Source organism: Candidozyma auris, chromosome 7 (genome assembly GCF_003013715.1).
Source record: "Candidozyma auris chromosome 7, complete sequence".
NCBI lineage: Eukaryota > Fungi > Ascomycota > Pichiomycetes > Serinales > Metschnikowiaceae > Candidozyma > Candidozyma auris.
Window position 1 is genome coordinate 197,458 of NC_072818.1, and position 24,522 is coordinate 221,979.

The 24,522-nt window shown below is 46.0% G+C and overlaps 11 protein-coding genes across 11 annotated transcripts; 4 read left to right on the plus strand and 7 right to left on the minus strand. All coding sequences in view use genetic code 12, as the record gives it.

Annotated features, from left to right (window-relative positions):
* Nucleotide 1: 1 nt before the first annotated feature.
* Nucleotides 2–544, minus strand: CJI96_0005207 (uncharacterized protein; the record flags this gene model as incomplete). Its single annotated transcript, XM_029036211.2, has 1 exon — nt 2–544. One exon carries the CDS (start codon nt 542–544, stop codon nt 2–4), a length of 543 nt encoding a protein of 180 aa, XP_028889102.2.
* Nucleotides 545–1,014: 470 nt separating this feature from the next.
* On the minus strand, nt 1,015–1,434 carry CJI96_0005208 (uncharacterized protein; the record flags this gene model as incomplete). The annotated part of the gene is made up of 1 exon (XM_029036212.2): nt 1,015–1,434. The coding sequence occupies one exon, from the start codon at nt 1,432–1,434 to the stop codon at nt 1,015–1,017; it is 420 nt and encodes a 139-aa protein (XP_028889103.2).
* Nucleotides 1,435–2,507: 1,073 nt separating this feature from the next.
* Nucleotides 2,508–3,341, plus strand: CJI96_0005209 (exosome non-catalytic core subunit MTR3; the record flags this gene model as incomplete). The annotated part of the gene is made up of 1 exon (XM_029036213.2): nt 2,508–3,341. One exon carries the CDS (start codon nt 2,508–2,510, stop codon nt 3,339–3,341), a length of 834 nt encoding a protein of 277 aa, XP_028889104.2.
* A 593-nt stretch (nt 3,342–3,934) lies between these two features.
* CHO2 (phosphatidylethanolamine N-methyltransferase) lies at nt 3,935–6,634 on the minus strand (the record flags this gene model as incomplete). Its single annotated transcript, XM_029036214.2, has 1 exon — nt 3,935–6,634. The coding sequence occupies one exon, from the start codon at nt 6,632–6,634 to the stop codon at nt 3,935–3,937; it is 2,700 nt and encodes an 899-aa protein (XP_028889105.1).
* Nucleotides 6,635–9,327: 2,693 nt separating this feature from the next.
* On the plus strand, nt 9,328–10,875 carry CJI96_0005211 (MFS transporter; the record flags this gene model as incomplete). Its single annotated transcript, XM_029036215.2, has 1 exon — nt 9,328–10,875. The coding sequence occupies one exon, from the start codon at nt 9,328–9,330 to the stop codon at nt 10,873–10,875; it is 1,548 nt and encodes a 515-aa protein (XP_028889106.2).
* A 73-nt stretch (nt 10,876–10,948) lies between these two features.
* FGR3 (Fgr3p) lies at nt 10,949–12,325 on the minus strand (the record flags this gene model as incomplete). The annotated part of the gene is made up of 1 exon (XM_029036216.2): nt 10,949–12,325. One exon carries the CDS (start codon nt 12,323–12,325, stop codon nt 10,949–10,951), a length of 1,377 nt encoding a protein of 458 aa, XP_028889107.2.
* Nucleotides 12,326–14,125: 1,800 nt separating this feature from the next.
* CJI96_0005213 (mitochondrial 37S ribosomal protein mS23) lies at nt 14,126–14,920 on the minus strand (the record flags this gene model as incomplete). Its single annotated transcript, XM_029036217.2, has 1 exon — nt 14,126–14,920. The coding sequence occupies one exon, from the start codon at nt 14,918–14,920 to the stop codon at nt 14,126–14,128; it is 795 nt and encodes a 264-aa protein (XP_028889108.2).
* Nucleotides 14,921–15,197: 277 nt separating this feature from the next.
* On the plus strand, nt 15,198–16,991 carry CJI96_0005214 (uncharacterized protein; the record flags this gene model as incomplete). The annotated part of the gene is made up of 1 exon (XM_029036218.2): nt 15,198–16,991. The coding sequence occupies one exon, from the start codon at nt 15,198–15,200 to the stop codon at nt 16,989–16,991; it is 1,794 nt and encodes a 597-aa protein (XP_028889109.2).
* Nucleotides 16,992–17,436: 445 nt separating this feature from the next.
* On the minus strand, nt 17,437–17,895 carry CJI96_0005215 (uncharacterized protein; the record flags this gene model as incomplete). Its single annotated transcript, XM_029036219.2, has 1 exon — nt 17,437–17,895. One exon carries the CDS (start codon nt 17,893–17,895, stop codon nt 17,437–17,439), a length of 459 nt encoding a protein of 152 aa, XP_028889110.1.
* Nucleotides 17,896–18,457: 562 nt separating this feature from the next.
* Nucleotides 18,458–20,227, minus strand: CJI96_0005216 (uncharacterized protein; the record flags this gene model as incomplete). The annotated part of the gene is made up of 1 exon (XM_029036220.2): nt 18,458–20,227. The coding sequence occupies one exon, from the start codon at nt 20,225–20,227 to the stop codon at nt 18,458–18,460; it is 1,770 nt and encodes a 589-aa protein (XP_028889111.2).
* A 2,490-nt stretch (nt 20,228–22,717) lies between these two features.
* On the plus strand, nt 22,718–23,224 carry YFH1 (ferroxidase; the record flags this gene model as incomplete). Its single annotated transcript, XM_029036221.2, has 1 exon — nt 22,718–23,224. One exon carries the CDS (start codon nt 22,718–22,720, stop codon nt 23,222–23,224), a length of 507 nt encoding a protein of 168 aa, XP_028889112.2.
* Nucleotides 23,225–24,522: the final 1,298 nt, after the last annotated feature.

The window sequence follows — 24,522 nt, forward strand, 5'->3', positions numbered from 1 at the left end:
TTCATCTGGCAGGAATTGCGATGCAGTTGATGACTTTCCGCCATGAATGCTTGAATTTGTTTCTCTTTCGGCTATAATCAGACAGCTCAGAGCGTGAATCCGTTGCCGACAGTACGGAACCCTTGCGATGGGATGCACGTCTTATGAGACGTATCATAGCATCGGCATATGTCACAGGGACCTCCTCTTCTGGTACTTTTGGCGCTTTGGACCGCTCCATGAGCTCATCCACAGAAAGAACAACTGGTGGGTGCACCTGATTGGGCGTCACGAAAAGCTGAAAATTTGGAAACCGTCCAGCTACAGACTGCAACGTTGGATGCTCTGAATGAAGATCCATTAGTCTTGTGGCTTTATACTGCTTGCCCATGTGAATGAGTTTGATGTCACTAATATGGGACATGTTATTGGTCCAGTTCTGTGCAAAAATGTAAATCAAAAGGTGTAGCGTGGTCAAGTCTTCACCAGGAGCCACGTAAGGAGCGGCAAACTCTTCAAGGTCTTCGATCTGGATGGTTTTCGTTTCCATCAAATTTGGAAGCATTATCCTGATCTCGGTTAGTGCCGTTCCTTCCTCCACCCTAGCTGCAGGGAAGGTTTTGCCAGGCACGAACGTTGACGTGGACAGACACGGTGATAGAACAGTAAAGTCCATAGCCAAAGGTTTGAAAAGCGAAATTGTTTCGAAAGTTTTGCGGAACTTTTCTGTCTTTTATGGAGTCCCCCACTTCTAGAATAAGGATTGGTGCAAACCACCTGCGTGCTGCATACAAGCGAAAAGATGTGCCGCATTTAATTTTTTCGTGGGGTCTGAGGGGCTTTTGCCTCGACAAGATGCAGGATACTCCTATAATTTCGAGAAAGATGCCTCGTATACTCCAGTTTTTCCCCATACTGTGTGGCAGGTTATATGCAGGCACAAAAGATGGAAAGCGAATGATTGCAAATTTTAACCAAAACTTCAAGGTGCCCATTTTCATCTTTTGGGTAGAATTATTGAAGTAAGCCTTTGAACTAACTGGTGACGACGTGATACTTATCCAAGTAACCCCAGTCGTCGAGAAAAATCACATTTTCCATCTTTTGAAGCATCGTTGTGAGAAGCTCGTTCTGCCTGTAATACTCAGTTGCAGTTGGCTGCAAAACGATGTGATCAAGGTGTTCGACGACCATAAGGCACGAGCTGGGCACAATTCCTTTGACTTTCTCACTCAAATCGTGCAAGTCTTCCACGTGCTCGTAATGGAAATTTTTAAGCTTTTCCGAATTCAGGGTCCAAGAGAATTTCTGTTTCTGCACTGCCTGCCGGAGGGAGTCATGGTTCGTGCAGTTGAAGTAGTAGACTTGCTCCGAGGTGGGCCTGGACTCGATGATTTCAAAGGCTTCATTGAGTGCTCGTTGAAGTCCTCCAGAAGTTGAGATGTGAAGTCTCATGAGATGGGTAAGAAAATAGATAAGAACGGAATGTAGGTGGAGGACGGTGCACTGTGTGCAGGCCGATATATTGGCTAACTAAACGTGTCTGTTTATTGCTTGCACTAGATGGCAGTGGTGTAAGTGACTTGGCTAAGGGGCGTTGTTTACGAATTTCCCGATGACGCATCACGTGACGAGGTGACCTGATGTTAGAGTTCCGAAACTTAGCTTCGCTTGCTTGTTCTGCATTTACGGTGTCTCCCTTCGTCATATTGCTGCCCCTTACGTCACACATGAGTGCTATTATGAGAATTGACTTTGGGACGCAGGCTAGCGCCAATTCTTGGCCCGTGACGAGTGAGGAGAGACAGAGATTCAGAAGATCAACTCAAAGCTTAAGTGAGGAGAGATAATTTACTGTTGGCAAATATAGGACAGCTGGCTAGCTGGCAAGGTTAGATGTTGGTAGGGTGGCTGGAAATCATATCACGTGCTTTGAATCACATGATCAACTCACATACAGACCAATGATCTACTTTTTTGGCAATCTATGGTATCAGAGTGGGTGCCTCATAAATAGGATAGAAATGACAATAATGTATCATCCTTGATAGCATGTGTAGCTTTGTGCACGCATTGAATTGACCGTACTTTAAAAAAAAGGGATATACAAGGAGGTCACGTGATGCCACACAGACGTCCAGCGCAAGTGTTCGCCAATACCAAAAACTACGACTTTTTAAGCACTCCAAGACAGTCGAAAAACGTTTCTGATGATTCTCGTCCCTTTTATCGAATCAACTTCTACTGGTGCACTCTCCTTTTGCCTTGTGCCCATTCTTCCTACACAGACCCCATCACCAAGCGCAATCCGATAAATTGTTCTAGCAAAATACTGAAATCACCATTTTCAACCTAATCTATCCAGCAATCTTGGAACTACAATACCCAACTCCGAGTTCTTAGCTGGATCCCCTGGCCCCTCTGTTCGTGTGTCTTGTCCATCAAACCTGCATACAACCCTCGGCTTCACCAACCTCATCACCATACTATCTTCTCCCATACTAAACTATCGCTTCCAACTCCTCCAAATGAGCACCGACAGAAGACGTCTCACAGGTCCCAGCGACGTCAAAACGCCCCTTAGAGGTATCTCCCTGGGAGCAAGCACATTACCCAAAAAATTCAGCCCTCCAGACTCCTCCCCCCGCAAGTTCTTTGTCAAATCAGGACTCACGAAAAACGCCAATGGCCTGGCATATCTCGAGGCGGGAACGACCATCGTCGAAGTGGGTGTCTACGGTCCTCGTCCGATCCGTGGCTCCTTCATCGACAGAGCGTCTTTTTCCGTCGAGTGCAAGTTTCTTCCGTACTTGACACAACCTAACGAGGTTATCTTCAACGGCAGCGATAAGCGAAACGCCAGAACGTCCCTAACACATATCGAGCACAGAATTAGCAAGTACGTGGAAACGGCGTTCTTGCCGTCGATCTGCCTTGAAAAATACCCCAAGTCGGCCATCGATATTTATGTGAATGTGATTGCCTTCGATGCTCAGACACAGACGTTGTCCAACTTAGTAGCGTGGGTGGTCAATTGCACGGCGTTGGCGTTGGTGGATTCGGCCATAGAAGTCAAGGATTTGGTGACAGGCGGGCATGCACGAATGGAGCACGACGGCGAAGTCAAGATGGATGCGGTCGTGGACAGTGGAGACGAAACGGTGGAAGGAACAGAGTGTGTGGCGAGTTTCATGAAGATGCACGAGAACCAGATGGTGGCGATTTGGGTGGAGAGCAATGGTTCACTCGAGGTGGATGAGCAGGGGTTGGAGAAGTTGATGAACGGCTGTGACACGATGGCCACAGAGGTCAGGAAGAACCTCAACGGTTACTTGTTGCTGGTGGCCAATGGAAATGAATGATGCAAGCATCACTAGGGCGCATTTAAGGTTTCTGTCGTGTTAAGCATAATATGCTTGTTGAACAGTACGTTGACGACTTTTGGGTATCGTGAGTTATTTTCACTAACGACGAGGCATACCAGGATACGCTGCTCAGCCGACTTTATTGCGTTTGCATGTCATATTTGAGGCCAAAAGGCTGTGCTGCTTAGTGAAAGGTATTGCTCTGCTGAAAGCAGACACATTGGCTTCTCAGCAGCAAAAGTTGCAGACATGAATGCTTTCCTTACTACTGTATCGTGGAAGGAAAATACACGAAGATTGGTACCATGCAGATTCGATTTCGTTGTATCATCTGTTTTGAGCTCTTTGGTTTCAAGCAAGTACCATGGTGAGAAAGCTTTCAAATTTTGGTATGCCTTGTACGATATGATGCTCTGAGCGACTTGCCATCATCGTCCTAACTCACCCTCATAATAGAGTTCCACCAAAGGACACCCTATAGATTTCCAGTGGAGTTAAAATTGCCATAGTAAATCACACAACATTGCCTTAATTTCTACGTGTTACCTCTCTCATAATCTAATCTATACTGTAATCTATGTACAACTTTTCTATTGTGTTTTCTTTTCTTTCGACAAATGCTCACGCTCGTCCACCAGCAACTCAGACAAGGCGTTGTTGATGGAGACCAACTTTGTTGCCAAGTCAAGAATGGTGAACTTGTTGCCGCTTTCGTTGTCGTTGTAGATCAAAAACCTCTTGCTGACGTTGACACCGGTGCATTTGCTGATAAGCTGGGCAAGCCTTGTGTAGATGGCGACAATATCGTCATTTTTGCCGATACACAGGTAGATTGGTATATCAATTTCAATCTTAGCTGTCAACATATTGGCAAATATAGCCTTTTTGAGCTCCTCAGCCAACTCTGGAGCATCGGCACCGGTGGAAGGAACTTTGATCTTGGGACATTTGATCTCAAACGGCGAAGAAATAAAACCAACGTCGTGCTTTCCATCAATGTGGTATCTGAACTCGTAGAGACCTTCTTCCCAAAACAACTTTTCATGGGAAAACTTGATGAAGCCAGTAGTCTCTGGACCAGTCCAGTCCCAGCGAGAGTTGGACGAGATCAATGTTCTGTAACGAGAGTACGACGTATGTGTGATCTTGTACAAACCAACCCAGTCTTTTGAAGAATGGCCCTGAGGAGCAGAGAATTTGACTTGAACAGGCTGACCAACGTATTTGAAAGGAATAGATTCTGTCTCGTGTAAATCTGTAATCTCCAAATGGTAGTCACTATTGGCGAAGTACTTGTTTTGGGACAAATCGGCGATGCTCTGTTTGGAGAATAAGCTGGTGGTGGCTCTCAACTCCTTCATGAAAGCGTCAAAAGACACCATCAACGACGTGGTGGCAGCTTGGCGCTTCTGGGAATCCGACCTACTGAGCTTCTTCTCGATACCCTCAGGCAACAAGTGTTTCTTGACGGTCTTGGTGACACCACTGTCTTGAAGAACCTCATCCTCTCCGTAGATCTTGATCATGTGGTTCTTTTCGATGAAATTGATTCTGATGAAGTTGTTGACGACCCAAATCAAGCAAATCACGAGGTTGTCGAAAGTGGGCAACATCAAAGTGACCCCCATGACGCCACAGACGCCGAAAACTTGCTCGGGGTTGTTCAAGTAACGGTACACACCAGCTTTGGTCAAATGCGCTCTTTGGGGCATAAAGGAAGACTTGGGAATGAAGAAGTCGCCGTAAAACCAGCCAAAGTAGCCAATCAGATCAATGATGGAGGCATTGATCCAGACCTGGGTAACGACAAGCATCACGCCCATAAAGATTCGCAAGTAGAGGTATTCAGTAAAGAACAAGTGCTGGAACTGACACCAAGTGAGCACCTTGAACAAGTTCATACCAATAAACGAGGCGTAGGTCAAGTTGATGAAGGAGTTGTAGAGAACGGCAAAGTTGTTGAGGGATTTTTCAACAGGAACGTTATTGGAGAGGTACCATTTGGTGAAGGTCTTGAACTCGCTTTGGAGAACCAAAACGATATCGATAGAAAAGGACTCGAGCACTTTCATGGCCACAGTCAAGTAGAAGAGAATTCGGCTCACGGCAGAGACATCGTACGCGGTAAGAGAGGCCAAGACAGGAATAAAAGCCAGGTAGGTGACACAGTTGATCAAGTTGATCACGTCGCTTGCTCTCAATACGTTGAAGTTGGCCAACCCAACCAAGGGCTTGGCGTTATCAAAATTGGCCAAATCCTTGTAGTTGATCAACTGCTGCAAGCTGTTTTCGTTGGCCGAAGGCCCGTAAATCTTATCGATATGGGGGTTTTCAATGAAGCGCAAGAACACCATTTGCAAGAAGTGACCGAAAACGGCCACCACCAACACCGTGTAAGATTTGGCAATGAGAGCAAATCCATAGTACCCAATGTAACCCACAGAGTACATGGGGTGAGGAAACATCTCAAACACGCCATCAAAGATCAAATCTTCGTTGTTGATCTGTCTGAAGAAGAAATCGCCCCAGTACCACGCATAGTCCTTAATGGTGTTATGAGCATTGACTTTCACCCACAAGTTGAACAAAATGAGGGAGATTCCAACGACAATTCGAGCCGTCACCGCCCAAACAGGCTGTCCGTGCAAAAACTGGTAGTTGTCTTTAAGACAGCAAGCAACTACAAGACACACAAACGTAGTGAAGTCCAGCATCAAGATCAAATCAACGACTTTACGGAAAATCAACCATGTGTTGAAATCCACCGGGTAAGCAGAAATCGAGTACTCTGGGCCCATTTGGGACTTGATCTCCATCTGGGCGAAATGAGCCAACTTCGACAGAGAGTTCTTCTCAAACAAACGCAATTTTTTAGCCCACCCGACTAGTCTGAACCTGTTCAGCTGCTGGTTGAGCAAGTAGCCAATACCGAAGTTGTAGCAAAAACGCCAGAACACGTAAAGGGCAATGAATACCTTGATCTGGGCGTCGGCCAGCGGAAGCAAGAAAATCACGCCGTTGGCCGCCAAAAGCACCAATATGATCAGCTCACACACCAGCTTCCTCACGCTGGGGTCAAAGAGCGTCTTCACCATATCGTGGGTCTCGGGCACGGCGAAGGTCTCGCCCCGGAAAGTAATTCCCTGGGACATCTGGACGGAAGCAATTGAGAGGGAATTGGAGGAGATGGGGGCAGAATTCCGGTTGGTTTGAGGTTTTCTGGCGGCGGATCCGCTTCTTATATAGTAGTAGGGCTTTGGTATGTTGGAATTTGGCCGGGACCCGCGCATGTGAAATTGGCCGACGAGAAATGGGTGCAAAAAGTGGAGGCAGTGGAGAGAGAGAAAGAGAGACTAAGATGGGAGTCAGCTGAGTTAGGACACAGGGTAGATTGTAAAAAATTCTTCATGGGTTGAGGTTTTCTTGAATTTGGTAGATTGAAAGCAAGGCCCAAATGCTTTTATTGTGACACGAAATTGACATAGGGAGCGTAATACTAGACAATTGAGAAAAAAGAGGCAAAAGTAGAAACCCACAGAATTACGAGATTTCCCTTTTATTTCTCTAGGTCAGTTTGAGAGCTCATAGAGAGATCTTCAATATCAGCTGCAATTGGAGGATTTGTGTCACATTGGCTGAGGACCCTTCTGCGGACCGCTATGGGCCAGAACTTACTACGGACGAAATTGATCCGTAGGCAGGGAAAAAAGAGGTTAATTGCAAAAACCTACTCCAATATGATTAAGCATCAGTCTTTATTTTGCAGCAATATTTGCCTTACTTCATGAATTTCATCCTATCGCTAAGTGAATCCTATCTAAGGCGCACAGCGGGTATAAGCAAGATCTAATCCCCATTTTGCGTTCTTTAAGCTTTCGAAACATGCAATTGATCAAAATATTGGCAAATTGATGGTGCTTCTCTGTCTATCAATCGAAAATCTAGCACCCTTTTGGATTTTAGGCTGATGCTTGAGCTTATCAGTGGAAGAAGGAACCAAATCGACTTTAAAATGTGAATTCTGGTAATACGTGAAGTGCTTAGAAATCTTTGTTCTGCTGGGCTCTAGATCCTCCTATTGTCACAAACCAAGCAAGTATTTTGAACTGTGAACAGCATGGAGCTGACTTTTGGGCTCCATTTAATAAAAAGGCAAGATATATAAGGCTGTTCATTTAACCTGTTGTCATCCGGTCATATACTCCAACATGTTGCAAGTCTTCTGGAATTCAGTCTTCTGAAACAACTTTTTTCAAAGTGTACGAGCTGCCGTTGAAATGATACCAGTTGACAGCTTCTTGACGAGCTGCCCTCTCTAGCATACGAGAGCTGCCTTCTGTAGGTTCTCCATATTTTTCGAGCCTAAAGCCATTTTGACAGGTGAGTTTTGTTAACAGTGCCTGGTTCATCGTATCGATTATCTCTGAAGTACCAAGTGAATTTACAAAAAGCGATCTGATGCATTACGCCATGACTCGTCGTATCAAAACATATCATTCATTTTTGCTGCAGCGTGTTGCATATTTGATATAGGAAACTCCTGGGAGACGTATTTTAAAAAAGAGTAATTGCGTATTGGCTAAATCAGGAAATTCACTTAACGAGAAATCAGCAATTGAGAAAATTGCGTTAAAGATCTAGTCTTTGTAATCTGTCTTTGTCTTGGTAAGCTTCTGCGGTCAACTGGTGGCTACTCGTCTAGCTTGAAGTTGTAGCATTCAAAAAGTTAAAGCAGGTCGGTTTGAGCGGTCAGATTCACAGAAACAGAGTATAGTTACCAGGCAATTGGCATAATGCCTTCCCTCGAAACACCGTTCAATAATTGACAAGCTCAATTTCTCAATGTGTTCATGGTTTATACGTCAATTTGAGATCATCAAACTGTCCAAAATCTTTTACCACTGCAAAGGGTGTTTGCCGCCTGGATCTTACACTAAGATTTGTTAATATGTCTTATCGGGCTTGAAATTACGATGGTCGAAATCTGCGACAGTTAAACTCAAAGTAGCGGTTATAAGTATGTCCCCAATGTAATTGAAGTAGAGCACTGTATGACCCCACCAATTTGGACATTTCTGGCTGATAGCAGTATTTAACCGACTCAAAATAGCAAGAATATGTTAAAACGATCATGGGTACGTTAAACATTCCATAGCATGGAACAACACTTCCTATGATCGTAGAAGTTTCAGTCAATCAAGGCAAGCTGTGACGATCCAAAAAACAAAATCAAAAACAAAGAAACACATTCTTATTCTTCCCCATATGAATTTTGGACACTACAATTTGTCAATTTGAGCAGGGTTGCGGCAAACTTCTTTCAGTCCTTGCAAAACCCTAAACCTAGACTTGTTGTGGTCTTCAACCTTCTAGGTTGAAGCATGAAGTGACCTTTTTCACCAAGAAGATATGGGAATTTTATCAGGAAAAGTCGAGAGTGCCCACAAGTGCATTGATACGGGTACGCACTTCAGAGAACCGCCCCCAATTGCATCTCCATCAGCAGTGGTCCGCAATAACCTTCCACCCGCAATTACCTTCCAAGCGTATCTATAGATGCGGCGTATCCGGCTAATTCTACAAAATCGTAATTCTCTTACACCTCTCACTTTTCATCTACCACCTACTTCTTACACCAGGAATCAACACTGGCACCCACCAACTACGTAAACGGACCCCACACAGACCCCACAAAAATCTATCATACAAGAATCATCGAGGAATAATGTCAAGTTTCCTTTCAATACTTCTTCCCCTCAGCTTCTACCCCCACGCGAGTCTTCCACCATACAATAACATCTCGCAAGATACTCAACTCCAATATCCAAACACGTGCCCCATTCTCTGGTCCCACAGTATAACCCTTCTGCAGAATCCAGCTACGCGCCTATGCAAGGCCACTTGTAGGGCTATTGTAATATTAAGATTTGTGTTTGCAATGTAGTGTTGAAATTCTGAAGCCTCCTCTTCTTTATCTTTTGCAATGGGTAGGTCAGAAACAGTGGAGACCCAAGACTCAGTGCTAGAGCTCGACACGGGGCTCTTTGACGGGAACGATTTCGGAGAAACCTACATCAGAAAAGCGCTAGTGCTTAACCATGCTCTTGACAAAATCGGTTTTGGCCGCTACCAAGTGGGCCTTTTTATAGTGGCTGGTTTTGGTTGGTTCCAGGATAATGCCTGGCCGTCGGTCACAGCGTATATTTTACCCCGGTTGATTGAGGTGGATGGTGTCCACTATCCAGAGGGAAGATCACCATATTTGCTTTTGTCGCAGAGCTTTGGTCTTTTGGCGGGAGCCGTATTCTGGTCCTTTTCTGCCGATATCATTGGCAGACGGTGGGCGTTCAACATCACTTTCTTGATCATTGGTATTTTTGGAATCTGTTCTGGAGCTAGTCCCAATTTCGCTGCTGCTGGCTGTTTTTGTGCTTTGTGGAGCTTTGGCGTCGGTGGGAACTTGCCTGTGGACTCTGCTATTATGCTTGAAGCACTACCTACAAACAAAAAATGGCTCTTGACCGTGATGTCTGTGTGGTGGGCAATTGGACAGGTTGTGTGTGCACTTATACTGTGGGGGTTGATTTCCAACTACAGCTGCAGCGACTCGAGCAACTGCTCGGCCAAGGACAACAGAGGATGGCGGTACTTTGTTTACACTCTTGGAGGGCTCACGTTGGTGATGTTTTTGGCAAGGTTCTTGACGCCAGTTTACGAAAGTCCCACGTTCCATATGGGCAGGGGAAACGATGCCAAAGCAGTCGAGATTATTCACAAAATTGCCCACATCAACAGAACGGTGCTGGCATTGACAGTGGAGGACTTGCAAATCGTGGACGACGATGTCCAGCTAGAAAGAGAAGTAGGGGCACAAAACAAGGGCAATCAGCTCTTGAGAAACAGAATCAAAAAGTACAATCTCTCGAGAATCCGCCAGTGCTTTGGATCTCGCCGGCTTGCTCTTTCTTCCAGCCTTGTCATTCTTTCGTGGGGCCTTATTGGCCTTGCTTTTCCTTTGTACACTGCCTTTCTTCCGACGTACTTGGAGCAAAGAGGCCTGGCAAATAAGCAGCTCAGTGTTGGCGAAACATACAGAAACACCTTGATCGTGGCGGTTGTGGGTATTCCAGGAGCCATCATAGCAGGCATTATGGTTGAACTACGTACGGGGAGAAAAGGTGTTTTGTTCCTTTCTCTAATCTTGACTGGGGTGGTTCTTTTTGGTTCCACCACTGCAAAGACGCCAGACTCGTATTTGGCATGGAATTGTTTCTTCTCTTTCTTCTCCAACATCATGTACGGGACTTTATACGCTTACACGCCCGAGATCTTCCCAACAAAGATCCGAGGAACTGCTGTTGGGCTTGCTGCGTCTGCAAATCGAGTGTTTAGCGTCTTTTCTCCCATCATAGCGATTTTCGCCGACTTGACGACTCCAGCGCCAATCTACACGTCCGGGGCGTTGTTTTTGGTTTCTGCGTTTCTCGTGTTGCTCTATCCTTATGAGCCCCATGGAAAACACAGTTTGTAAGAGATTGGAGTAGTGTTGTGTCATTAGTGTTTCATTATGGCCGGTGCTATTTACCATCTTCTTGGTATAACTACTAGAGTGTCACCGGGTTGTTCCACGTGCCATCCTCTGGGCTCAAATGGGTCAACATGTCGTCCAAGCCATCGTTGAACTCTTCAGCACTGAAGGACTTGTTGGCTGGTGCAGTTTTTTCTTTCTTCACCTCTCCTTCGTCCGATTCGTCTTCGGAGAGAACAACAACGTCCGGCGTTGCTGTCTTCTCATCCTGCGCTGGTGTATCCTCGTCTATAATTTTATACTTATCTGTCTCGACCAACTCTATCCTTGTGACAGACCGAGGGGTTGTTTTCACAAGGAAGTTGAAGATGTCACTGATGTAAAGCTGCTTCAAGCCGAACTTCTCGTCACACAATGGACACTTGTACAAGGGAGGCGTTCTGCTGTAAACTTCCAGAAAGAACATCTGGCCGTGCTCAGAAAACAGCGGGTACACGAGACCAGGCGCCTTGAACAGCAACGCCCCCTCTGCTATGAGTTTTTGTTGCTTAAGAAAGAGTTGTTCGAGTCTCCTGGCGTCGTGGCTTTTCTGAACTAGCGATTTGCGTAGAGTATGGCGGATTCCCGAGGGCATCTTGGAAAATGTACAGAAATTGTCAAGATCAAAGCACTCAAAATGGCGGCATGTCGTAGCCTTCACCGGTAGCTTGATTTTCGTCGCGGAGTAAGGATCCTTTAGAGAAAAGATCACCTTGTTGACCACCTCCAAAGCGTCCTTATCGTTGTCTCCTGTGTCAAAGAACATGTTGAGTTCCCTTTGGATGGCACACACCAAGTTTGGCGGGATCTGTCTGTAACCTGGAGGCGCCGGCGTTGATCGGAGCTTCACGGGCTTGTACAATGTAGGAAGAAGTTTATGCATGGGGATGGGTGGGTGGTAAGGTTTGCTGACGGGCTCAGGCTCTTTATTGGGAGACGTGACAAGCTGGGTGGGCATGGTGGTAGTTGAAGAAAGAGCCTGGTTGAGCTCCTCGTCCAACGACGAAAGGTCCGACTCGTCGTCTGTGTCTATGGCTCTTCGAGGCGGAAGAACCCTCACTTCAAGCACCTCGAGCTCTGAGTCCGAGTCTGCGTGATCCTGTTGTGTAGGTATTTTTTCGGTGTCCTTTTGTACATCATAATCGCCACCATCATCATTTGTTGTTTGCTGCCTTGCCGCTGGTGGCAAATGCCCAGTCTGCTCATGGCTTGTTGTACTCTCTTCCCTGGCCATTTCCTCCTTCTCTCCCGTCTCTTTCTCATTCTGTCCAACCTGTCGTAGTTGCTCCCCCAACTTGATCGTAACAAGCACGTTATTGGTGACGCTGCCGTTGGCGTCGACGCCACAGCATCGGCGGTAGCTCACGGGCCCCAGATTATCGGATTTCGGGCCCATCACTCTGATTCTCGTCATTGGCCCGCAGGGCAGCTGATGACGTTATATACTAGACTCTGGATAGGTCGGGGTTTTTTTGATGACGAGACGAGTCGCTCAAGGGGTGAATGTTGGTAGAAGACTGAAGTAATGGTAGTAGTTGCAGTGGGTTGGATAAGATTCGCGATGTCTACATACATAAGGAAGGTGAGGAAGGGAAGGTGAAGAAAGAAGGGTGAAGAAGAAAAAGTGAAGGCTTCGAGGAGAAGAAGTGAGGAGGGAGGGAGGGGGTGAGATAAACTGTTCTAGGTAGTGGTGCAATTTTTGAAGTAAGAGAGTATTTTGAGTGTTTTGTGGTGGTTGGCCAGATTTGTAGGGGCCTTACATATGTAGAGGAGGAAAATTGAGTATCAGCGTGATTCTAACCAGACAAAAAATTGTAGTTTATTGATGCTGGATGTTCTGTGGCCGCCACCACTTTGGTGGTCGGAATCAGAAACGGAAATACCTCGTTGATTCGGTGAAGTCCTGATTAATTACGAATGGTGTATTTTCAGGCTTCTTGAGTGATTTCTCCGGATATTAGTACCAACGCTGGAATTCCAGTTTGTTCAGCTAATTCCGTCCCAATGAAAACAGCTAAAAAACGGCTTGCTTTTCAATTCAGCTGATTAAAGTCTTCAATCTACATCTTCCCACGGTGCCCTCACTGACTTACATTTCTAAAATCCCTTGCTACATTTGGCGTCAACAGAACAGTTTGACCGTATTTCACAAGAAAAAGGGTCAATGAAGCCTATTCATGACCGGCCTTTCGACTCTATTGATTTTCAAAAATTAAAAATGAAGAAAAGGAAAATAAGAATACCTTTCAAAATGTACAAGATGCTTGCTGTAGACCACCACAATGGATTTCCACGTACAAAAATTCCGAAAGCTATGTATTTAATTCAATGGCTGGTAAAACAGGAATCGGTGGTCTCAGAATACCATAATAGGTATCTACCATTAGTATTTGGTTCTCTGCTACCAAATGGCTGCGAGGCTCCGTCTTGAGGAGAAGCTGCATCCATTAAAACCACAAGATTCCATCCCCCCTTCGCCCCACAAAAGCTTTCAAGAAAGCTGCTATAAAGAAACAAAGAAACAAAAATTATTCAAATCATTTCAAATTCCTCTCCAAAATCCCACCCTTTGTTCCTTCTTCGCCTACCCTACCATCTAGGCTCCCGGTTGGCGCACGCCCAATCCACCAATAAGAGTAGTTGCGAATAATCTTCACCTACCTCTATCTTCATCTTCAACCATGAGCAGCAACCCTTGGGCCAAGAGAGACGCATGGAGATACGAGGGCCAGTTTTCTCGTATCAACAGATTTAAGTCGGCTTTCCCCGGCCTCGGCATCGCCACAGTGGCGTTTTCTGTGTACTTGGTTTACGACAAGTTGATCAAGAAGCCTGAGCAAAACCACCATTAAGTACAATATTCTATTCGAAACTTGCATTTTCGTTGAGCTTTGAAGCTGAACTTGGAGAGGTCAAGTGAGAGTTGGTCTTGAGACTTGACAATTTACTTGATATGTGTATAATATTGTGAGATTTAGATCTGGTATGAGAGGCAGACAGAAGTTTCATCAAACCGTCAATTGCATAAATAGTTTCTTGCTCAACTTTTGGTGATATCTGATCTCTTGCTCTTAGACACAAAATTCTCAATACATGATTTTAATTGCCCGACTGTAGCTTCTCCATCTTCGGTAGACAAGATTCCATCTTCAGTACATCTATTCAGGATACACCCCCAGTACATGCCAACATTATTTTACACTATTTACACGGCTCACTTTTCCTCGACCTCGTCGACGAAGGACGTTTCCCAGATTGACGACGACTCCATCGACATCTCGTTGCTTGGGCCCGTACTGCTACGGCTCGACGACGCATCATACGCCTTGGTCATCTCAGCAGCACGCTTCGTCCACTGGTCCACAACTTCTTGCTCCTTCTGCACACCCCAGTCCATGTTTGTCGACGGATAGATGGCACCGAACATCGCTGACTCTTCCTTCGACACGTTGGCGCTCATTTCCTCCGCCATACGCAACCGGTAGAACTCGAAACGGGCCTGGTCGTATGCGTCAAAAAGAGTGATGTTCTTTTTCTCCCTCTCTGTCTTTAATATGTAGAGAGTTCGTTGCACCACAGACTCGCCGTCCAAGGGCTTGTGCAACTGGAGCATGTGGGACCAATCACACTTCTTGACGTCGTTGCCTTCGTTCTCTACCAAATTCTTCGGTCTGGCAAACTCCCACGGATGCTGGTGGTAAAAAACGTCTCTCAACTTATCTTCCAAAAGCTTGATCTTGGGGATGCTGTGCACCTTGTTGTTTCTGTTTCTGCGGTCTGTACTCGACATGCCTGTCTTAAAATATTCTCCTTGCTTCTTGTAGAGCTTATCCTGAGGATCAGCCGGCTGGCGGCCCGAGTCAAACCGTTTAGGTCTTTTCGTCAAATCATATCCCGTAGGGTGAACGCCCACTGGCACGTACCACGCTGGACGCTCCTTGATGATGCCTTTCTGGAGAAAATGCGACGTTCTCTCCAATACCTTAGCGGCGTCCTGCTGGATCTTCATAATTTGGGGAGTGGGAAGAGTCGTCTGAAGTGTTGAAGAATTCGCTATACAATTTTTTACCGGTGAGGTCACGTGCGAGACCCACCAACAACGACATCTTCCTTGTGGCTTCCATCCACCGCCAGAAACCCTTAACTATCCTCATTAATTCATTTTGCTCGAAACTTGCTTCCCTAATTTGCCCGAGTTTTTACTCTCTTTCAGTGCATCTCATCACCACTCCTTGAACCTCCACTCATCTCAATTCCTACATCACTAGAAAGTGAAGCTCACAAGTATGGCCGTCGCAGAAGCCGCAAAAAGGGCATACGAGAGACTCTTGAATCACGTGGTGACCACTTCAAACAGACCGCTTCTTTCAAAGCTTGTGAAATCGCCATTCCTACGACCTGAGCAGGCAAACCCTATAGTGAAAGAGAGATCGCAGAAGCTCAAGCAATTCCTGAGTCAGAGCCTTCATCGCATCAACCCAAGCCAATATGCGTCGTTTCTTCAGGCCTTGTATCCCCAGAGACGGTCACTAGCTCGCTTGGAGGCGCCAATTGCGTCCAGAGCGATGGTGAACCATTCTACATTGTTCAAGCATTATCTGGAGCTACCTAGCCCTGGAGTGGCTCATATGGAGCCACAGGACTTCGAGCACTTTATGGAGGAGGTTCTTGATCGGAGAGACTTTGTAAAACCGAATTTACTCGGCTCTTCGGTATCTGGATACTATACACCTTTACAGATTGTAAGGGGGTATAAGGACCTTTTAGTAAAGCGGGAAGCCCACGTGAAGATGTGCTGGAAAGTGATCGAAGACTTGAAGAAAGCCAAAATCCCCATATCGAATGAAGAACAGGATCAGCTCATCTACATGAGTTTTTTTAGAGATAGAAAGGACGTGCTAGAGGAAGTGAGGGCCGCTCTTCGGAAGGCGAGCAAGGCAAAATACCATGAGAAGGTTGCCGAAATGGATTTGAAGCAACAGCGTTTAACTTGGGATTTGTACAAAAGGCTTCGGGCGAGTCTACCGCAGCGTCTTCCCTTGAGTTCTGTGAACGTACTTCTTTTCTGTGCTTTTCGTAATGAGAATGCAGAGGTCGTGGATGACTTGCTCAAATTAATTGATTTCGGTAATGGCAAGGGGAAGTTGCAACCTGACAGTGAGACTTTTCGGACATTGATTTATGGGTTCACCACTAAGGGGGATTTTGAAAACGCCTTCAACTATAGCTCGATCGCAGTTGATAAGTTTCCCCATATTGTCGACGTGAAAGTCGCCAATAGCATAATACTGGCACTCATTGCAGGTGGGGCCGCCAAAGAAGCAGAAACTATCGTTCAAAGTATAGTTGCTGGAATTACCGCACCGCTAGATCCAGAGGAAGGCTACCTCAAACGCTTGACGCCTGAAGACGAAAAAATGTATGAAGCAGCTTTAAAGCAAAGTATCAACGATGGAGCAACTCACAAGCTATACCCAACTGAAAATACGATTTTCCCGTTGCTTAGCTACTACTGCGAGAGTCAGGCAGATTTTACCAATGTCAGGCTGCTATTGCAAGTGATAGAACACATATGCCATCTTCCTTTAAGCACCAGAATATTTATAAAGGTGTTTGAGTCTTTCAAAACAAGCCAGCATTCGTTGGACGATGCCAAGGACGCCGTCGCCAAGGTAGTTGGTCTTCACGATGCGTATCATGAGATCAGCACTGACTTGAGACTCAGAGACAAGCTTGATAAGCTTCACATGCATCCAGAAGTAGAGAGCTTGCTTCACGAAGCCTTGTCGACCGAGGAAACTAATCTACCTGTCGAGCAAGGAGCTTTCCTCAAACTTCTGGATCGTTTAGTGCTGACGATATTCGATGCATTCATACTGACCACAGCAAGAGAGCAGCCTGACTTATCGCTGGAAATCGCAAGTCGTAAAGCGCAATTATTCGAATTGCTCGGGGAAACAAGAGCCAAAGCTTCGAGGAACTCATTCGATGGACCCACGAGTGCAGAGCTTTATCGTCGTGATGAGCTTGTCTACATTAAAAAGGGGTATCTTATCGATCTCTTAGACGTTCTCAGCTGACATCTCACAGCTGGAGTAAATCAACTCAAAACTATATTACACATCACAAATCAAGTGGATTCTTCGACGCCTAGTGGCTCGTTCAGACCCTATCGGCATATCCAAAATACCTTTAATGTACATAAATAATGCATGAAATATACAAGGCTTCGGTCGGGTGAAGTTGCACCTTGCTTGTGAAGTACCTCTTTGTGTTTTGAAGCATTTACACAAGAAAGGTGCCAATAAAAAGATACTACCCCCGCCTCTGGAATTTGAATATCTTCCAACATTCCTAATTACTATTGGACAAAATGGTTTCACCGAGCCCCAAAAAGGAAAAAAAAATTGATGCTGATTTCACATAATGCTACTCCAATTTTCTTCAAGAGGGACCATGTTATGCCTCGCCACATAAGTGTGGTCATATCGTGCTCTGCAGAGCTAGTCTTCCACTTTCAAGCTCCTACACCATCTCTTCCTTGTCGCCGCCTAGCTTCTGCCCAGCGTAGGCTTCCCGAATCCGCTCCTCGTTGGCCTCCCTTGCCTCATCCTCAATTAACTCCTCCAAGTCGTAGTCGTAGTTGTTTGGGTCTGCGTCAGCCGAGATCTTCTCTGTTCTTTTCCTCAACCCTCCGTCCTGGTTCAACTTGATCAGCACAGGCAAATCCTCTGCTGTCACATGCAACTTCTCCTTGATGGCGCTGGCTCTTGCCTTCAACCCGTTTTGTTCGTCCTGCTCCCTCTGTCTCCTCAACTCCTCATCTGGAGGAATGTAGCCGTGAAAATCGTTCTCTTTTGGTTTTTCTTTCTGCTGTCTTGCTTGTCTCTTTTTTCTCTCAAGGTGAGTTAGACCAGCAGAGTACGGAAGGTAAAGAGAGACCGCACAGAAGATGATGGCAAGAATGATGAGTGGAAGGAACATGAAGGTGGAGGTTGATTGAGAAGGTGAAATGTACTCTCGTAGTATGTAGATGAGATGCGCGATATATCGGCACCTCGGGAGCCGAGCGCCATAATTTAGCCATAAGTGATCACCTCATTTTGTTGGGACTATAGCGTATGCATTATACGTGATTGATTTGTGTTTTAATAAGGAGAAAATGGAAGACTTTGCGCATTTTGGAATTCCTAATTGGTCGAAGTACAAGTGTTGTACTTGTGAGATAAGTATGAGGTTACTGAGGGAGTCTTAGGTCTCACTATGATGGAGAGAACTAATAGCGAGAGAGAATCAAGTGACATATATTGCACTAGAGAAAAAGAGATCGTCTTAATTATAAATCCAGGTGAATACTTGCCCAATTTTTTATTATCTTAAAGTTCCCTCTGGCTGATCTCCCTCTTTTGATTCCCCATTATCTCTCTCACTACCACTCTCAATTTTGCAGCCATTGAGATCACCCTACATTTGCCACAGTGATTCCCACTAAAATACATAATTCATTCATTAACGTTACACTATACTATACCTCCCCTGAAGATCCCTAACGAGCAGCCAACGACTCAGTAATCGATGTGATGGGCTGCAATCTCACCTCGTCCTCTTCCATATAGTCCAACTGGTTCAACTCGTCCTCCTTATCGTTGTAGTGGTGGAAGATAATGTAGAAGAGACAGCCAGCAATGAAACAAGACACAGCCAAACCAGTGTATGTCCAAACCAACTTGGGGTTTTTGGAGGTGGGCGAAAGTGCAATACCAATGGCAGAACCAAAGGCGTTGGTGACAAGGAAAAGCGACATGATGAAGGACTTCATCGACACGGGAGCCTTGGTGTAGGCGTACTCCAAGCCGGTGATGGACGCCAAAATCTCAGACATGCCGATCAAGAAGTATGCCGGCGTCTGGATGGCAATGTGGATTCTGTTGGGCACTTGCCTGAACTCCTCAGCACACTCCTTGGGGAATTCGTAACAGGGTCCCTGCTGGTAGATAAAGTGCTGCAAGACACCGGCGTAGACCATGGCACTGGAGGCGAACATAAACCCCCAGAAGATCTTGGTGATGGCTCTGAAGGGAGTGAATCTTCTGATGAACGGATACACGAATCTCTCGCAAATGGGGATGAAGATGATGATGGTAATGGCGTTGATGGCCTGCAAAATATCGTTGGGCAATCCGTGGAGCTCCATCTGGCCGGCTTGGGACACGAAGTTGTTGATCATTTGACCATACACCAACCAGTAGATTGGGTAGAACACAAACACCTTACAGGCGTAAACGGACCTGCGGACCTCTTCAACGAATTTTTCTGACCATGGGTATCCTGCCTCGGGGTGAAGCGAAGGCCTGGCAGCATCGAAGTTGAATTTGTTCTTGACTGCAAGGTAGGTGCACCTGAAGGATCTGGCAATAACCTGTTCACCCACAGGCACCTTAACGTAGTAGGGTCTGCCCAAGAGCAACACGAGAGGAGCAATGCAGAAGAAACACAAGGGCAACAAGTAGCCGGCCCAGAAGTCAACATGGTGCTCCAAAGAAGTGGTTGCAATGACTGAGAGGGAGCCAATGTTGATCATAAGATAAAAAAACATGAACACGTTCTGGATGGTGATGTTGGGGTCCTGGATGACCCTCTCTCCAGACTTCAACACCTTGATCACAGGCTTCGTTTTGGGGATCTGGTCAGCGATCAACGGCGACACATTTGACTTGACTCCACCGGTGCCCAAGCCGATGATGATGATGGCCACAATGAACCCACCCAAAGAGGTATTGTAGGAGGCAACCGAGGGAATGGAGGTGATGAACAAAATAAGGATCCCGACCAAGTAGATGCCGCAGAAGATACAGATGGCGTTATACTTGCCGGTGTAAGTGTCGGCAATCCAAGCACCGAAGATCGGGGTCACGTAACACCAGAACTGCCAGAAATACGACAAGGCGGTGGCGCCCGAGTTCTTCAAGTGCAACACTCCCTTGGGCTTGTCGTCTGGCGAATTTTGCATGTAGTTCTGGAAAGGCGTCGAAAGGCCATAGTAGGAGAATCGCTCAGCCAACTCCACGATGGCCACGAGCCAGCACGAAAGAGGGATCTTTTCCGAGATGTGGCGCAACTTCTTCATTTCTTCGAGCGTGGGCTCTCTGCCGTCATCTTCAAGCTGCTCCAAGTCAGAAGAAGGCAACTTGTTGATGTCCTCATGGACACCGGTCTTTTCCAAGGAATGGACTTTGTCCAAGGAATTGTCCTTGTCGGAGTCGGAAGCCGAGGGGACGTTGGAAAGGTCGTTGGCGGCAGGTTTTGTTTCAGACATGCTTGAGAGAAAAGAGTTGGCGAACAGACTACATTATATAGGTAGATAAGAGACGGGATGGGCACGGCGAGGAAGTCACAAATCTTGGAAGCACGGCGATTTAAGGTCTTGCTTGGGGCAGCACTATCAGGGAAAAAAAAAACCATAAAAAAATGGTTGCAAAATCTCCCTACCGCCGACCTGCAGATAATCGCCATCTCCAAGTGCCCCATGCGCCCACAGTAAAGGCAGCCGTTCGAGCAGCACAAATGTACCGTTCACGCAAGAATACACACAGCAACACACAACAACAGCACCACACAAAATACACAAAATTTTTTACTTTACTAGTAGCATTTTCGTTAAATCTAGCCATCTTGCTCCTGGTGCCGCATGGAGACACGGCTCGCGGAAAGCTGGGCAGATTGCCTAAACTTTCTGGGTGAGAGTATCGCCTTGGCGCCTTGGCAGTGGAGTCAGGGCACAGGCAGAGCCTGAGCCGATGAAAGAGGCCCAAGAGACAGTGAGCCGTAGGCAGCGAGCCGTAGATAACAGAAGAAATTGAGATACAAGTTTGGAGAGTGGCTGAAAAAAAGAGAGCAATTGGCGTGGATAGGTTGGACAGAGCGATTGGGTGCAAAGTGGTGGGTTGTTCGCTGGTTCCTGGGCGATGGGGGATTTTTTTTTGTGCTGGAGCGCACCGATAAGATCAGCTGCTGTGGAAGAACTCAATGGTGCTGAGGTTCATATTTCAACGTCTACGAAGTTTTTCTATTTTTTTTTTTTAATTTCTGAGTTCTCTTTCTCGCCTGTTCACTGGCAAAAAGAAGCACAATTTGGTGGAGTCGGCGTGCTCTGTCTCATCGGCTGGCTGCAATCTCTGCGGTGCTCACCTGCTTCTCGGTAATTTGTGCTTTTCGGCCAATTCTGCCATTTCTCTCTTCTGCTAGCTACCCACCTAGCACTATCCCTGAACGAGTCAAGATTGGTATACCCCAGTCTGCCGCCAATTACCTAATCTGTCACTTCTGCCACCTTCTCATTGCTGCTTGTCTGTTTCTCTGCTGATAAGGCTTTCGCACGGCTTTTTGCAACTGGCTTTCCTGAGGCTCACTTTTCTTGGGTGCTCTTGTGCAACTGGTTCCTAGGGCTCTGCGAAGATGTCTGAAAAATACCTGGTAAACCGTTTTTTCAGTGTACGAATTGTCACAACTGTTCATGGGACAGCTTTATTCATTTTTTACAAAGAGTAGTTCTACTTTCCTCTTCAATTGTAGATTACAACGGCTCTGGCCCTCTCGGGGTAGATCTTCTGTCCATTGCGGGACTCACCGAAGTGGCACGGCCTAAATTGGTGGGGAGTTCCTGGCTCCAAATGTGTGTAGAAGGACACACTTTTTCAAGCTTTGGCTCGGGGCCTTTGAGTGCCTTGCACGGCTTCTGCGTACATCCAAATGCTGTTCGATTGGAGAATGTCAAGAAAACGGGTAATGATTGTTCTGTGAGGAGACCCATGGCGATATAGTGCTTGGAGAAGGAGAAGACACTGGGCATGGATCTTCACATACTGCATTAGTCTGAAGTAGGATTTTGTCGAAAGTTAGGTATTCCCCAAGGTTGCTAGTTTTTTTTTGGGATGGAATGGAAAAGCAGCCTCCACCAATGGAGAATAATGGAACGGTGGTTCGTCTTGTCATCCTTATCACTTGCTAATCCTGTGGGTCTGTCTATCATCTGTATCAGTTGCTGATACTGTAGAGCATGCTATTATCTTTACCAGTTTCTGCTGCCCCAAACGAAGTTTTGAATTACAAAGCTTGGTAAATTTACGGACTGAAACGCCATCGAAATGACGTGTTCAGACTCGCTAGGGAGATCTCTTTGCTTCACCAACATCTTCTAACAGCTTATCAATTTATCGATGCTTGGAATTGAATAATGCCCCAGTTGGGATCTTATCGACTTTCACGCTCCACAGTATCACAAATTGAATTTTTTTTGGGAACTAAAATATCTTCTTCTTGTAAATGACCATATCTTCATCATAAAAGTATGCCTTCGATAGAACTCTTTTAGTCGAGAATTATGACCAAAATCGTTCACTTAACACGCAACAAACGCATCGCCGAAATTTAACAATAATGTCATTGCATCTTTTCAAAAACATTGGCTCCTATAAATTGTTCAATCGACATTACCTTCCTTCTACATCCAGTAAATACTACAAATCTCCAGTTTAAGTCCTCTCTCAGCCACTTTTTCGCAGCCACTTGTAAGGGTATCACCATCTCTAACACTGTTCCCGAAAATACTCTAAAACCTCACTTACGGACAAAATCTTCAAATTGCTGAAGCGAAAACTCCTACTTTTGTCCTCCCTCAGCTGCATCATATCTTGGGATCCCATTCTCCCCAAACTCCCCTCCTCCACAGCTACAAAGCTTACGTACTGTACCAGAGCGAGCGAATCACTAATTCATCAATACCCATTACTCTTCTTCCCCCATTCCCATGCTCAGATCCACAGCAAGACTAGCCTGTGCTCGTGTAGCCAGACCAGGAGCGTTTGCGCTTACCAGGCTACGGACCCAGCCCACGCCAGCGGCTCTTAGACCTTTGTTTGACTCTAGATGTTACTCCATTTCCACCAGTGGTGAGAAGGTCGACCCTATCATCGACAACATCTCCGACAACGAGTACCTGAAGCTTGCTAATACGTATCTTGAATCCTTGAGCGACGAGTTGGAGATTCTTGCCGAAGACTATCCCCAGATCGACGTGGAGCTCAGTCACGGGGTAATGACGCTAACTGTGGCTCCAGGCAAGACGTATGTGATCAACAAGCAGCCACCGAACAAGCAGATCTGGCTCAGCAGCCCTGTGAGCGGGCCCAAGCGGTACGATTTGATTGGAGGAAAGTGGACGACCTTGAGAGACGGCTCGCAGTTGACTCCGTTGTTGGACAAGGAGTTGAGCGACGAGTTGGGCACTGAGGTGTCGTTGGACGTGGAGGAGTAGACTGGCTATGGACGTGCTCGTTGGAGGTGTGGGTACCTCTCTGTAAATACTGTGCATGCCGTTAGTACACCCTACAATAAATACACAAGGTATGAAGATGTAGGTTGATGCCTGATACATAGAGGGATGAGGCTAGGGGTTTTTGCCATTAAATCGTTGATTCTATGTATTTTGACGTGGTTCAATCAACGAGGATGCAAATTCATTGAATAGTCGACTGTTTTGCTAGGACGTGCTCGATAACCTACGAGGCTTGAAATTCGCTGAAGTGAATGTTATTTTTACCATCTTCACTGCTCTGATGAACCCATGCTCATACATGAGTATAGTGGATACTGGTAAGTTCAACTGAATTTGTAATGGAAACTGATTCGATTAGCATTGCAAAGGAATCATTGAATGAAGGCAGCCTGCGTTTTGATGAACGTATTACTGGTTCAAGCAGCAATAATGTGAGTATCTTTAAGGTGTGCTTGGGCTATACCAGGATGACGATATGCAACAGGTTGGAGCTGATCATAATGAAGGAGCTTATACCGGTGGAAGCAAACCAGCAGCAGCTTTTATATTCAACCAGATATGTACTTACATCCGAGATTCGGCTCCTCCTCCTGGTCGACATAACCGATGATATTGCGTTTTTTCAACTTTGGGTCAGATTGCTTTAAACTTTAGGTCAAAATAATTAATTCATGTTTTATATGGCTTACACTTTGTTGATTACCCTCGAAACAGATCACCTATGCAAGGTTCCACCAATCTCGAGGGCCAGAATCTCAACAAGATCCGCTAAAACCAAAGAAAAAGCTTTAAATTATTTTAGCAATTCCACTAAAGTTTCTTGTCACCTGGAAAGTTTCCACTAGCAACTGTCTCAGACATATCCTGTTTCGCAGCCATTCTTGAGGGCCACTTAGAGCTCTCAACAAAAAAAAACAAGGCTTCTGGTCAAAGAAAAATAGCCATATAAAACCTCTCCCCTAAAAATCTCTCAATTCATTAACATATATCCTACTTCTTCCGTTCCCTTCCATCCCCTATCTCTACCACCTCCCCTTCTGCTGCCTCCTACATAGCAGGATCTCAACTATCACCATTATCCTCCACATCTACATCTTCCAACACAACTTCTCTCTACTCAACCATGGCTGGCCCACCCCCACCACCTCCGCCTCCCCCACCGGGCCTTGATCTCCCCTCCTCCCCCTCTGTCGATGCCAAAGGCAGAGACGCTCTTTGGGCGATATTCGCAGGGGCCAAGTTGAAGAAAGCAACCACTGTCGATAAGTCAGGGGCCC